Below are 13962 nucleotides of genomic sequence, written 5' to 3' on the forward strand. Positions count from 1 at the left end.
TTTACGCAAAGTTAAATTCATGCACCTTCTGTTAAACGGATCACAGCATAGAGGAACTACACCAATCAATTCTACAATACAATGCATCATGCCATTAATGATGTGGGAACTACCTCTAGGCACCAATCGCATTACTGGGAAGTACAAAATGAGATGACTTTCAATGTAATAAGAACCATATATGATAAAACAATCCAAATGATTTGATTTTTATTCCAAATTGTGAAAGTACCTTCGCTCCATCAAGGAAATGAATTACAAAAGAAGTTGATTGAAATAAACGAACACATTATCTACAAATGAATTCACAAATGTTTCAATCACAATTTTTAGTAATGAGGACATTCAAAGTAGCATCCTAAGTCCAAATCTGTGCAAACTTCAATTAACGTACATAGTAATAATGACCAATATTTGGTTTGCAAGGTTTGTTTCTTTTCTAATTATCCAAAGAAAACACTTGCATTTTTTTTAAGACATCCAAAAGTGCTGTTCATACTGTTACATCATGGTTATGCTGTCAGGAATACAGCGGGCAACCCGACTGAATGCACTGCAATAAAGACACAACGTGCAGAGGTAACTCAGCTGGTCAGGCAGCATTCCTGCAGAACATAGACAGGTGATGATCAGTGTTCTACGTTCCTTCTCAGTCATATAATGAGGTGAGAGAAGTTGGTAACTTTGTTGTGTAGGAAGGAAGTGCAGATATTGGTTTAAACCGAAGATAGACACAAAAAGCTGGAATAACTGGGACAGGCAGCATCTCTGGAGAGAAGGAATGGGTTGACTTTTCGGGCCGAGACCCTTCAACCGACTAGTCAAGGGAAAGGAAAACAAGAGATACAGACGATGTAGAGAGATAAAGAACAATGAATGAAAGATCTGCAAAAAAGTAACGATGTGCAAAAAAGTATGCTTAAAGTTTGGTAACCATTCGCTGAATACTGAAGGCATGGAGAATAAGCAAGAACCTTCCATGCACAACAGGGTCAAAACAATTCCCAATTAAGTATCAGGTTTACATCCAAGCAAGCTGTTCAGGGTATTGTATAGTCAGAGAATAATATTCATCCAATTAACCTTCTTTGACGAGTACATATCTCCTGTTCAATTGGCAAAAGTCTGCACAGTTATCCTGGCAGTAAAAGCTTAAGGGCAGAAGTAATAAAAGAAGCTTCCCTGCTGTGTGCCAATGAAAGGGCAGAGAATGTCCCAATGAAGAGTTTATTTTGTGGTTATAACACGTATAGCTATAACACGTGGCACAATACTAGTTCAACTAAACATCCCAAATCTTCTCTCACCCAGTATCCACATACGAAAATGGTCTACATTAAGTACTGCCTCAAAAAGGCAGCTAATATCAGCAAAGAGGCACACCAAGGAAAAGCACAGTGCTGGAGCAACTCAGCGAGTCAGGTAGCATCTCTGGATAATATGGAGAGGTGACGTTTCGGGTCGGGACCCTTCTTCAGACCTGTCCTGAAACATCACCTATCCATGTTCATCCATGCTGCCTGACCCGCTGAGTTACTTCAGCACTTTGTGTCTTTCCTTGGTAAACCAGCGTCCGCAGTTCACCGTTTGCACAAAGGAACCACACCACCACACTCTCATTTCACTCTTACCTTCAGGAAAGAGGTAGAGTCGAGGCACAGGAAACTGCAAACCATGACCACCAGGTTCAAAAATAGTTTCTTCTCAACAACCATCAGGCTCTTGAACATGTCACCACACTAACCTCAACCATGAACAAAGGACTTTGGGGTTGCACTAGTTTTGGGGTTATTAACTTATTGAATATGATCATTGTGTATTGTGTTTATAGGCCAGTTATGTTGCTGCAGTAAGAATCCTCATTGTTCTGTTGTTTGTACATATGACAATTAAACTCTATTTGACTCCTAATACACAGAAAATAGAATGCTTGCAATCCATTCACAAAGTCTGCATAACATCTGAAAAAGTGGAATCAGTTTAAAAACATTTCCCTTTGGACCTTTGCTTCTGTCATCATCGAGATCACAAATCTAAATAACATCTCCAATTACTGCACAACTGCTCTGGATATTAAAATTGTCTGATCTCCGCAACAACCCCCCCTCCCAAACACCAGTTGATTGTTTCCCCATCTCCACACCAGAACCTTGGACCATCAAACGATTCAAACCCTCAGAATTAATTTTAATATGAAGGGTCGAGGTAGGAAATTGGAAGCAGTACACCAACACTTTCTCTCTCAACATGATGAAAATAAAATGTTCTTGTGTAGAACGAGCACAAACATTGGTATCCATGGTAACCGTGGATAAGTGTGGCCTTGGCCGTTTGGTTATACTGGCGAGAGCAGTCAACTCAGGGAACCAAAACAGAAATCCAAAGCATTACTTCTCCAAAAAAAAAGTGTTTACAAAATTTGTGAAACTGGAATCAAAAGCCCCCGCCCCTTCTCGCCCAACCAGCTGTACATCAACACACAGATGTATTTCAGCAGAGAGAGGCAGGGAGAAATAAACTTTCTGGAATGAACGTTTCTCTAATTTAAAACATGTCCCTGCTCTTCGCCACTGAGCCCCACAAAGCAAGGACGCTGCATTTCATGCCTCATCCCAAAGCTGCTACAAGACAGCCAAGGACAGTCACAATGGTCAATGCCTGCAACACAACAGGCACACAAAACATCAAACAAGTTTTAATGCAACCTTCGCCTCTGCTACTTTCACTCTGCAAGCTTCAGAGTGAGTGTGTGAGTGAGTGAGTGTATTAGACGGTCAATAAGCAAGATCGCTGAGCTTGTGTTTTTGTCTCACACACCATCCACAGACGGGAAGCATATGGCTGTTAACCCTTGATTCACTGTCCTCCCTTCCCTCCCTCCCTCCCCCACACACACCCTCTGTGTGAACCTCGCAGCAAGTCCACCAATAGAGGGGTGAAGGGGCAGAGAGGAGGGAGAAGGAAGGGCAAAGGGAGAGATCAGGGAAGGGGGGAGCAGGGAAGGGGAGAGGAGAGGTTGGGGATGGGAAGAGGGGGAATCAGGGGGATGGGAGATCAGGAGAGGGGAAGGACCAGGGATGGAAGGAAGGGGAGACTAGGGGAAGGGTGGAGGTAAAATCAAGGAAGGGGAGATCAGAGGAGCGGAAGAGAAGAGGGAATAGGGATTGGGGGTAAGGGAAGGAAGGGGGGGATAATGGGGGGTGGGAGATGAAGGGGAGGGAGAAGGGAAGGGGGAATAAGGGGGGGTAAGAGAGAGGAAGGGAAGGAGAGGGGGAATAAGGGGGTAGGAGAGAGGAAGGGGAGAAGGAATAAGGGGGGTAGGAGAGAGGAAGGGAAGGAGAGGGGGAATAAGGGGGTAGGAGAGAGGAAGGGGAGAAGGAATAAGGGGGGTAGGAGAGAGGAAGGGAAGGAGAGGGGGAATAAGGGGGTAGGAGAGAGGAAGGGGAGAAGGAATAAGGGGGTAGGAGAGAGGAAGGGAAGGGAGAAGGGAAAGGGGGGGATAAGGGGGTAATAGAGAGGAAGGGGAGAAGAGGAAGAGAGAGGAAGGGGAGAAGGGATGGGGGAATAAGAGGGAGGGAGAAGGGGAGGGGGAGGGTAAGAGAGAGGAGGGAGGGAGAGAGGGAGAAGGGAATAAGAGGGAGGGAGAAGGGAATAAGAGGGAGGGAAGTAAGGGATGGGGTAAGAGGGAGGTGGAGGAGGGAAGGGGTTAAGTCCAACACGGTTCCCTGCAAACAATGAAAAGCCGAGGCAGCGAGAGCCCTGAGTTGGGCGTCGATGGGGACCAGACTCACCAGAACCACGACGAAGCGCGCCTCCAGCTCCCCCGCCCCGGGCATGGGCACCTTGTGGGGCCCGGACACCGACCCTGACCCCGACCCGGGCCCGGCCCCGGACTGGAACACGGGCTGGGACCGCACATCACCGTGCTGCGGCTCCATGCTGCCGGCGTTGCCCATGGTGGAGCGGTGCGGTGCGGTGCGGTGCAGCGCGGTGTAGCTCACACCCCCACCTCCACTAGGCTCCCCTGCACCCCCCCCCCCCCTCTGCAATCTTCTCCCCTGCACCCCCTCCCCTCCCCTCACACACTCCCCCCTCCCCTCACACACTCCCCCCCTCTCTCTCTCTCTCTGCAATCTTCTCCCCTGCACCCCTCCTCCCCTCCCCTCACACACTCCCCCCTCCCCTCACACACTCCCCCCTCTCTCTCTCTCTCTCTGCAATCTTCTCCCCTGCACCCCTCCTCCCCTCCCCTCACACACTCCCCCCTCCCCTCACACACTCCCCCCTCTCTCTCTCTCTCTCTGCAATCTTCTCCCCTGCACCTCTCCTCCCCTCCCCTCACACACTCCCCTCACACACTCCCCCCTCCCCTCACACACTCCCCCCCTCTCTCTCTCTCTCTGCAATCTTCTCCCTTGCACCCCTCCTCCCCTCACACACTCCCCCCTCCCCTCACACACTCCCCCCCTCTCTCTCTCTCTCTGCAATCTTCTCCCCTGCACCCCTCCTCCCCTCCCCTCACACACTCCCCCCTCCCCCCTCTCTCTCTCTCTCTGCAATCTTCTCCCCTGCACCCCTCCTCCCCTCCCCTCACACACTCCCCTCACACACTCCCCCCTCCCCTCACACACTCCCCCCTCTCTCTCTCTCTCTGCAATCTTCTCCCCTGCACCCCTCCTCCCCTCCCCTCACACACTCCCCCCTCCCCTCACACACTCCCCCCTCTCTCTCTCTCTCTGCAATCTTCTCCCCTGCACCCCTCCTCCCCTCCCCTCACACACTCCCCCCTCCCCTCACACACTCCCCCCCTCTCTCTCTCTCTCTGCAATCTTCTCCCTTGCACCCCTCCTCCCCTCACACACTCCCCCCTCTCTCTCTCTCTCTCTCTCTCTCTCTCTGCAATCTCCCCTCACACACTCCCTCCCTCCTTCAGTAACAACTCCCGGCTGCGGTCACCGGCGGGACCATCCGAGCAGCGGCTGCACTGGGAAGCCGCCCTCAGCCGCTGCCCGCCTTCATGCTCTCTCCTCTCTCCCTCTCTCTCCTCTCTCTCCTTCTCTCTCTCCTTCTCCTTCTCCCTCTCCTCTCCTTCTCCCTCTCCTTCTCTCTCCTCTCTCCTCTCTCCTCTCTCTCCTCTCTCTCTCTCTCTCTCCCCCTGTCCACACAGACACCCAGTGAGTAGCCGCTGTCCCCCCTCTCTCTCCCTGTCTGTCTATCTGCCGCTTGCACAATCTGTGCACCACTCCCCGTCTGTGCAATGCATGATTCAGGTTTGCTTCCCTGCTAATCCTCCAGCTCCGTGCCACACAATAAGCGCTTTGATCCCAGACTCACTCACTCCCTCACTCCCTCCCTCCCTCCCTCCAGCCAGTCTGTCAGTCATCCCACAGCGTTTGCGCAGTAACACAAGGGGACTAGCTGCACACTGGGACTTGTAGTCTCCCAGACTCCAGCTCAAGACATCTGTTCCATGCTTTTATTTCACAAAATGCTGGAGTAACTCAGCTGGTCAGGCAGCATCTCGGGAGAGAAGGAATGGGTGAGACCCTTCTTCAGAATGATCTGCTCCATGCTGCCAGACCAGCTGAGTTACTTCAGCATTCTGAGTCTATCTTTGGTACAAACTTGCATCTGTATTTCCTTTTTATCGCAACTGCAAGACCACACAATTCTTTTTTTCAACATTTCTTTTTTCAATTAATCAGTTTATACACTAGATAGAGCCGGGATTTCTGGTTGTCTGAGCTGTGAATTTATATTCTGCAATGGAGTTAGAGATGTAGAAACAATGAACTGCAGATGCTAGTTCACCAAGGAAAGGCACAAAGTGTTGGAGTAACTCAGCTGGTCAGGCATCATCTGTGCAGAACGGTGGCGTTTAGAGTCAGGACCCTTCTTCAGACTGACTACAGTCTAAAGGACAGCAATGGTTCCGGCCCGAAACACGACTTATCCACGTTCTCCAGAACCTGACCTTCCTTCCGTGTTACTCCAGCATTTCATGTCGCCTTTCTGACACATCTAACAAACAAGTCCATGGTAGTGCAAGTGGTGTTCCAAGTGTTCTGTTGTTGAGATGTGATTCGGGTTCCTCTGGAGAACTGGAGAGTACATGTTCCTGTACAAGGTGTTGTGGAATTTCAGGCATTTGTACCTCCTGCCTGATGGTGGCAACGGGTACATTGCATGGCCTGGATGATGGGAATCCTTCATGATATATATCACCTTCTTGAGGTAATGCCACCTGTAAATGCTTTCCATGGTGGGGTGGACTAATGGACCGGGTTGAGTCCACCACTTGCATTCCTAATCAAATATCTAACGATATTAATCCCATTTTCCAACACGCGGTCCACAGCCTTCAGCGCCTTGATGGTTCAAGAGATAATGTGAATACCTTTTAAATATGATGCAAGTGCTTTACCTCCTTTTAACCTTCAAGGTTACATTCCAGATTCTAACCATCTGTGCATGAAATGTTTGTTCCGCCAGTCTGAAGAAGGGTCCTGACCCGAAAAGTCACCTGTCCATGTTCTTCAGGCATGCTGCCTAACCTGCTTAGTTACTCCAGCACTTTGTGTTCTTTTGCACTTTAAATCTATCCTTTACCTTGAACCTATGTCCTCTGGCCACAGACACCTCTGCTGCAGGGAAAGATTTCTCATTCATCTCCCTGTCTACACCCTCATAATTTTGCATATCTCTATCAGATCCTTCCTCGGTCTTGCAGATGATACTAAGTTGGGGGGCAGTGTGAATTGTGAGGAAGATGCAATAAGGCTGCAGGGTGACTTGGACAGGTTGTGTGAGTGGGCGGATACATGGCAGATGCAGTTTAATGTAGATAAGTGTGAGGTTATTCACTTTGGAAGTAAGAATAGAAAGGCAGATTATTATCTGAATGGTGTCAAGTTAGGAGGAGGGGGAGTTCAACGAGATCTGGGTGTCCTAGTGCATCAGTCAATGAAAGGAAGCATGCAGGTACAGCAGGCAGTGAAGAAAGCCAATGGAATGTTGGCCTTCGTAACAAGAGGAGTTGAGTATAGGAGCAAAGAGGTCCTTCTACAGTTGTACCGGGCCCTGGTGAGACCGCACCTGGAGTACTGTGTGCAGTTTTGGTCTCCAAATTTGAGGAAGGATATTCTTGCTATGGAGGGCGTGCAGCGTAGGTTCACTAGGTTAATTCCCGGAATGGCGGGACTGTCGTATGTTGAAAGGCTGGAGCGATTGGGCTTGTATACACTGGAATTTAGAAGGATGAGGGGGGATCTTATTGAAACATATAAGATAATTAGGGGATTGGACACATTAGAGGCAGATAACATGTTCCCAATGTTGGGGGAGTCCAGAACAAGGGGCCACAGTTTGAGAATAAGGGGTAGGCCATTTAGAACGGAGATGAGGAAGAACTTTTTCAGTCAGAGGGTGGTGAAGGTGTGGAATTCTCTGCCTCAGAAGGCAGTGGAGGCCAGTTCGTTGGATGCTTTCAAGAGAGAGCTGGATTGAGCTCTTAAGGATAGCGGAGTGAGGGGGTATGGGGAGAAGGCAGGAACGGGGTACTGATTGAGAGTGATCAGCCATGATCGCATTGAATGGCGGTGCTGGCTCGAAGGGCTGAATGGCCTACTCCTGCACCTATTGTCTATTGTCTATTGTCTATTGTCTATAAAACAAGCCCATCCCATCCACTCTCTCCACACTGCAGAAGTGTTCTATTCCAGGGGGACATTCTGGTGAATCATTTCTGCACTCTCAGCAATGGTACACATCCTTCCTCTGTCAAGCTTCTCAAGTTTGCGGATGATACAATCCTGATTGGACTGATCCAGGATGGGGAGGAATCTGCCTACAGACAGGAAGTGATGCAGCTGGCGTCCTGGTGCCATCGCAACAACCTGGAGCTCAATGCTCTCAAGACAGTGGAACTGATTGTAGACTTTAGGAGAGCTCCCCCTCCCCTTCCCCCATTCACCATCAACAACACCACAGTCACATCTGTGGAGTCATTTAAGTTCCTTGGAACCATCATCTCCAAGGACCTTAAATGGAGGGCCACCATCGACCACAGTCAAAAAGGCCCAACAGAGGATGTACTTCCTGTGGCAGCTGAGGAAACACAATCTGCCACAGGCCATGATGGTCCAATTCTATACTGCCATCATAGAGTCCATCCTCACCTTCTCCATCATGGTCTGGTTTGGCTCAGCCACCAAGCACGACATCCTGAGGCAGCAAAGAATCGTTCGATCAGCTGAGAAGGTTGTTGGCTGCAACCTTCCCCCCATTGACTAACTGTACACTGCACGGGCCAGGAAGTGAGCGGGCAAGATCATCTCTGACCCCTCTTACCCTGGCCACAAACTCTTTGAAGCACTGTCATTGGTCCTATGTCATTGGATCGCTCAGATATCCCTAACCTTGTTAGCCTTCCAAAATGTATCACTTTACTTTTTTTTTAGGATTAAATGCCCTATTACCTCATCAATATCACTCAGTTTGGTTTAATTTTGTTTATTGTTACATGTACCGAGGTACAGTGAAAAACATTTGTTGGGTGCTAACCAGTCAGTGGAAAGACTATACATGATTACAATTGAGCCATCCACAGTGTACATATACATGATGAAGGGAATAATGTTTAATGCAAGATAAAGTCCAATTAAAGATAGTTCTGGGGTCTCCAATGAGGTAGATAGTAGCTCAGGACTGCTCTCTAGTAGTTGATAGGATGGTCCAGTTGCCTGATAAAGGCTGGGAAGAAACTGTTCCTGAATCTGGAAGTGTGGTTTTCACACTTCTGTACCTCTTGCCTGATGGGAGAGGGAGAAAAGGGAGTGACCGGGGCGAGACTGGTCCTTAATTATGCTTGCAGCCTTGCAGAGGCAGCATGGAGTTTAAATGGACTTAATGGAAGGAAGGATGGTTTGTGTGATGGTCTGGTCCACCTCCACAATTCTTTACAATTTCTTGTGGTCTTGGATGGAGCTGTTACCAAACAGGTATGTGATGCATCCCGAGTAAATGCTTTCTATGGCGCATCTGTCGAAGTTGGTGAAAGTTGTTGGGGACAAGCTAAACGTCCTGAGCCTTCTCAGGAAGTAAAGACTTGGGGGCATAACACTGTTCCTTTCACTGGGTCTAAGTCATGGAGTTCCTTCCCTGAGAACACTGAAAACATCTTCATCAGAACCGTGGCATGTTCAAGATGATGCCCCAAACTGGGCAAGAGTCTGGTCAATATTAAACGCTTGCCCATATCACAAAAAAATGTATAAAAAAAGCCAGAAATATGAATAAAACCACACTCGGGACTGGACTGTGCTGAGGTATTTGCCGAGAATATATATTCAAATCCAGCAATTAATTTCAACCACCATCCTTTGACTTAGCTTCAGGGCTGTTGGCATCGAGCCAAATTATCATCACATTAACGTTTTTAGGAATGTGAAAGATTTTACTGTTTATATTCACATATTCAATGGAGAAAATTACCCAAAGGTGTAGATGTCAGGCATGTAGGCTGGAAGGTTAATAAATAGAAAGCTGCAACCATGTAAATAATATTTTTGATTTAGTAAACAGGGATTGCAGATCGTTCTGCTGTAATGCTTTCCATAACACTAATTGGATATAATGCAATTGATGAATTAGGGAACACTATTTGTATCATGCAAGAAAAGCTGATCATAATGTGATTTTGACTGAGAACTGTAAACCACTTATCAGTTATTTTGGAAATTGACACGTAGAAAAAAAGCTGTCTTGAAACAAACAGTCTTGGGGGACAAATGTTTCCATGTCACCTCCCCTGACATCATTTTTCTCTTATGAACACCATCAGTTTCACTGCAGATGGCCGGTGAAACTGGCAAACAATGACTTCTATTCAAACTTGTACAATAATACTCGGTTAAATAGTATTACATATTGAGCCTTTTAGTATTTTTTAACTTGCAGTAACAAAAATAAAAATATAGCTGGTAAAAATACCTTTATTTTTGAAAATTCTGCAAGAAAATAACTTTGTTATTGTGTCAGAAACTCTCCAGTCCCTAACCCACTGTTTCATGTGGACACCATCATTTTTACAAAGTGATTTTAGCTTAGTTTAGTTTAGTTCAGTTTAATTTAGTTTAGTTTAGTTTAGTTTAGAGATACAGCACGGAAACAGTCCTTTCGGCCCACCGAGTCTGCGTCGACCAGCGACCCCCTTACCCTACACACTAGGGACAATTTTATGATTATTTTTACCAAAGCCAATTAACTACAAACCTGTACGTCTTTGGAGTGTGGGAGGAAACACGGAGAAAACCCAAGTGGTCACGAGGAGAACGTACAAACTCTGTATCGACAGCACCCATAGTCAGGATCGAACCCAGGCCTCTGCCGCTGTAAGGCAGCAACTCTACCTCTGTGCCACCCTGTGCCGCCCCAACACACACACCAGAGTTCTCCAGCACTTTGTGTCTTATTTTGTAAACCAGCACTTGCCATTCCTTGTTTCTTCGTTATAAAAAGATATTCAATGTGCATACCAGAAGGATGTCAGAGGTGATAATCCATGTTTAAGAGGAGAGAATTTATGTCAATGCATTTTTTAGTTTATAGCCTGCACCCTAAGAAATACTGAATAAAAGAAGCATGCGTATAATTACCTTTTACTACTTTCCTTGAAGCATACATAGCACTCCAGGTTTTTGCCAAATATGCCTTTAACATAGAGTTCATCAGCAGTGGCATAATGATTTGACAACCACTCCTTAAATATTTGAGAGCTCTCAGACTTGGCTCGGTTAAAGCAATCTCACTGTTAGATCAGAAGATTCAAGCTTTGCTCCAGATGCGTGAACTCATAATCTAGGCAGCCTAATTCAGCAATGAGAGAGTACTGGTCTATGATATCTGACATAGTCTTACGAACCTTCAGCCCAACTCGTCCATGCTCACTAAGATGTCTATCCAAGCCTGCCACTATTGACTGCATGTGACCCATATCCCTCTAAACCTTTTCACTATCCACCACATTGGAGACCATCGGACTATCTGTCATTGGACTTTCCTGGACTTTATCTTACATTAAATTCTAAGACATAGGAGCAGAGCCTAGGGTGGCACAGTGGGGGGGGTGGGGGTGGGGCGGGGGAAACCTTTCTTTTATTAGGTCTCTTCCCCGGGGCGCAGCTCGCCCGCGGGGCCTTCCATCGCCCGGCGCGGCCTGGCCGCTGGACTTAACATCGCCGGCGCGGCTCGGCTGCGGGACGTTTCAGTGCCCGGCACGGCTCGGCCGCGGGACGTTTCAGTGCCCGGTGCGGCTCGGCTGCGGGACGTTTCAGTGCCCGGCGCGGCTCGGCCGCGGGACGTTTCAGTGCCCGGTGTGGCTCGGCTGCGGGACGTTTCAGTGCCCGGCGCGGCTCGGCCGCGGGACGTTAACATCGCCGGCGCGGCTCGGCCGCGGGACGTTTCGGTGCCCGGTGCGGCTCGGCCGCTGGACTTAACATCGCCCGGTGCGGCCGCGGGACGTTTTGGTGCCCGGGGCGGCTCGGCCGCGGGGCCTTCCATCCTCTTGCGGGGGCTGTGCGTGTCGGTTGCCTCGGTAGGGGTCGAGCTGTCTGTCCGTGGGTGCGGGGGGAGGAGAGGGGAAGTTTTGTTGCCTCCATCACAGTGAGGGGGTGTTTGGAGTCACTGTGATGGATGTTTGTGTTGGGGTCGTGTGTCCTGTGTTCTTTTCTTTTTTGCTGTGTCTTTTGACTGCTGAAATTTCGTTCGGTGTTTGTGCCGAATGACAATAAAGTTTTGTTATGTTATGTTATGTTATGTTATGTTATCTCTAAAGTCTAAAGCCGAATTAGACCATTTCTCCCATCGTCTGTTCCGCCATTTGATCTTGGCTGGTCTATTGGCAACAGGGCTGATGGGATGTTGGAGTCTTGAGAAAAACACAGAGTGCTGGAGTAAATCTGCGGGAGAGGCCACATCTCTGGAGAGAAGGAATGGGTGATGTCACGGCTTGAGACCCTTCTTCAGACTGACCTCAAGGGTGTGGACGGTACAGAGATAAAATGTAGTCGGAGACAGTAAGACTCGTCAGAGAATAGGGAAGGGGAAGGGGATGGAGAGAAAGGGAAAGCAAGGGCTATTTGAAGCTAGAGAAGCCAATGTTTATACCACTGGGGTGTAAGCTGACCCCAGCGAAATATGAGGTGCTGTTCATCCAATTTGCGCTGGGCCTCACTCTGACAATGGAGGAGGCCCAGGACAGAAAGGTCAGTGTGGGAATGGGAGGGGGAGGGGGAGTTAAGGTGTGGGGCTTCGGGTCAGGATCCTTCTTCAGACTGGGAAGGGCACCACCCCGAAACGTCACCTATCCTTTCCCTCCACAGCTGCTGCCTGACCTGCTGAGTTACTCCAGCGCCTTTGTGCTTAGCAATGGTCTAAATAGTTTCTGTGGGATTTCTGCTGTGCACAAATAATCTACTGTTTTTATCTAAGTATCGAGTGATTAGAATGTAAAAGTAATTCATCAGGTCATGCTGAGGAAGTGAAAGTAGTTACATAAATCCTTGTTCTATTCTTTCTATTGGATTTCCCCAACTTCTGTCACCATGGATACGACCAGCATTCCACAAGCCAGCTGGGCGGCTGAGCCCAAAGACACTCTTTGATAAAAACACTTTATGCGAATGGGACAGTTAGATTAAAGTTCATTTTTATTACCCTGCTAACTGAATCATCAGAAGGTACAAATCATACCCTCTCTTTGAAGATGGAAAGCAATTTCTTGGCAAGGACTAAATATACAGGTTTTGCAATATGACATTATATCTTTTAATTTTATACAGGTATAAAGATCATTGAATCATTGTACTTAATAGATAGGGAACAGATAATATATGTGCATCGATGGTTTTAAGGGATTTTCTCCCACATAAAAAATAAACGATGGAATAATCTACTCTCGACAAATAAATGGCAACTTTGAGACATTTAGAGATACAGCACGGAAACATGCCCTTCGGCCCACCAAGTCCGTGCCAACCAATGGTTACCCTGTACACTCGCACTATCCTCCACACTAGGGACAATTTATAATTTTTACCGAAGCCAATTAACCTAGAAACATGTACATCTTTGGAGTGCGGGCGGAAACCAGAGCACCCTGAGGAAACCCACGCAATCACGGGGAGAACGTATAAACTCCGTACAGACAGCACCCGTAGTCAGGATCTAACCTGTGTCTCTAGCGCTGTAAGGCAGCAACTCTACCGCTGCGCCACTGTGCCGCCCCCTCAATTGCACCCCAATTATCTAATTTAGAAAATGATAGGACACAAAGTTTAATGACTATTATCTGCTAATTGCAAGATGCAGGGTTGCTCAGCGTTTATTTTATTTAGAACGTTCTCCGCTTTCTCTCCCATCTACTGCCTGTCAGTTGCTTCTCTGAGCTTCCAGGACCTCCCGATGCCACCGTCTAGCCAATATGAAGGCAAGAATTAGGAGCAGGAGTGCGACATTCGGTCCCTCGTGCCTGTGCCATCATCAATAAAGTCATTAGAGAGAAACAGCCCAGAAATAAACCCACCAAGTCATTATCTCCCCCACCTACATGCATGAGCCTTATACAGAGGCCAATGAACTTGTCAACCCTGACATCTTTGGCATGTGGCAGGAAAGCAGAGTTCCTAGAGGAAACCCATGCGTTCACAGGGAGAAGAAGCAAATTATGGCATTGGAATGTGGCAACTCTTTGTGTGCTCTTCCCAAGGAAAGATCTACCACCATCCGATACAAGTGCCTTGCTCATGGAACATAGAACAGTACAGCACAGGAACGGGCCCTTTGGCCCACAATGTTTGTGCCGAACATATATCATATATATACAGCCGGAAACAGGCCTTTTCGGCCCTCCAAGTCCGTGCCGCCCAGCGATCCCCGTACATTAACACTATCCTACACCCACTA

At 47.9% G+C, this 13962-nt stretch overlaps 1 protein-coding gene across 7 annotated transcripts in view; it reads right to left on the minus strand.

The window, feature by feature from the left end:
• fmnl2a (formin-like 2a) overlaps positions 1–4007 on the minus strand; it is a 207877-nt gene extending 203870 nt beyond the window's left edge. For all 7 annotated transcript variants that reach the window (XM_078403887.1, XM_078403886.1, XM_078403885.1 and 4 more), the window contains exon 1: positions 3792–4007. In XM_078403887.1, the coding sequence (XP_078260013.1) occupies positions 3792–3956 (165 nt within the window). In that variant the 5' untranslated portion in view covers positions 3957–4007. The remainder of the gene's footprint in view (positions 1–3791) is intronic.
• Between the last annotated feature and the right edge of the window lie 9955 nt (positions 4008–13962).

The sequence above is a fragment of the Rhinoraja longicauda genome, chromosome 8 (assembly GCF_053455715.1).
Source record: "Rhinoraja longicauda isolate Sanriku21f chromosome 8, sRhiLon1.1, whole genome shotgun sequence".
Lineage (NCBI taxonomy): Eukaryota > Metazoa > Chordata > Chondrichthyes > Rajiformes > Arhynchobatidae > Rhinoraja > Rhinoraja longicauda.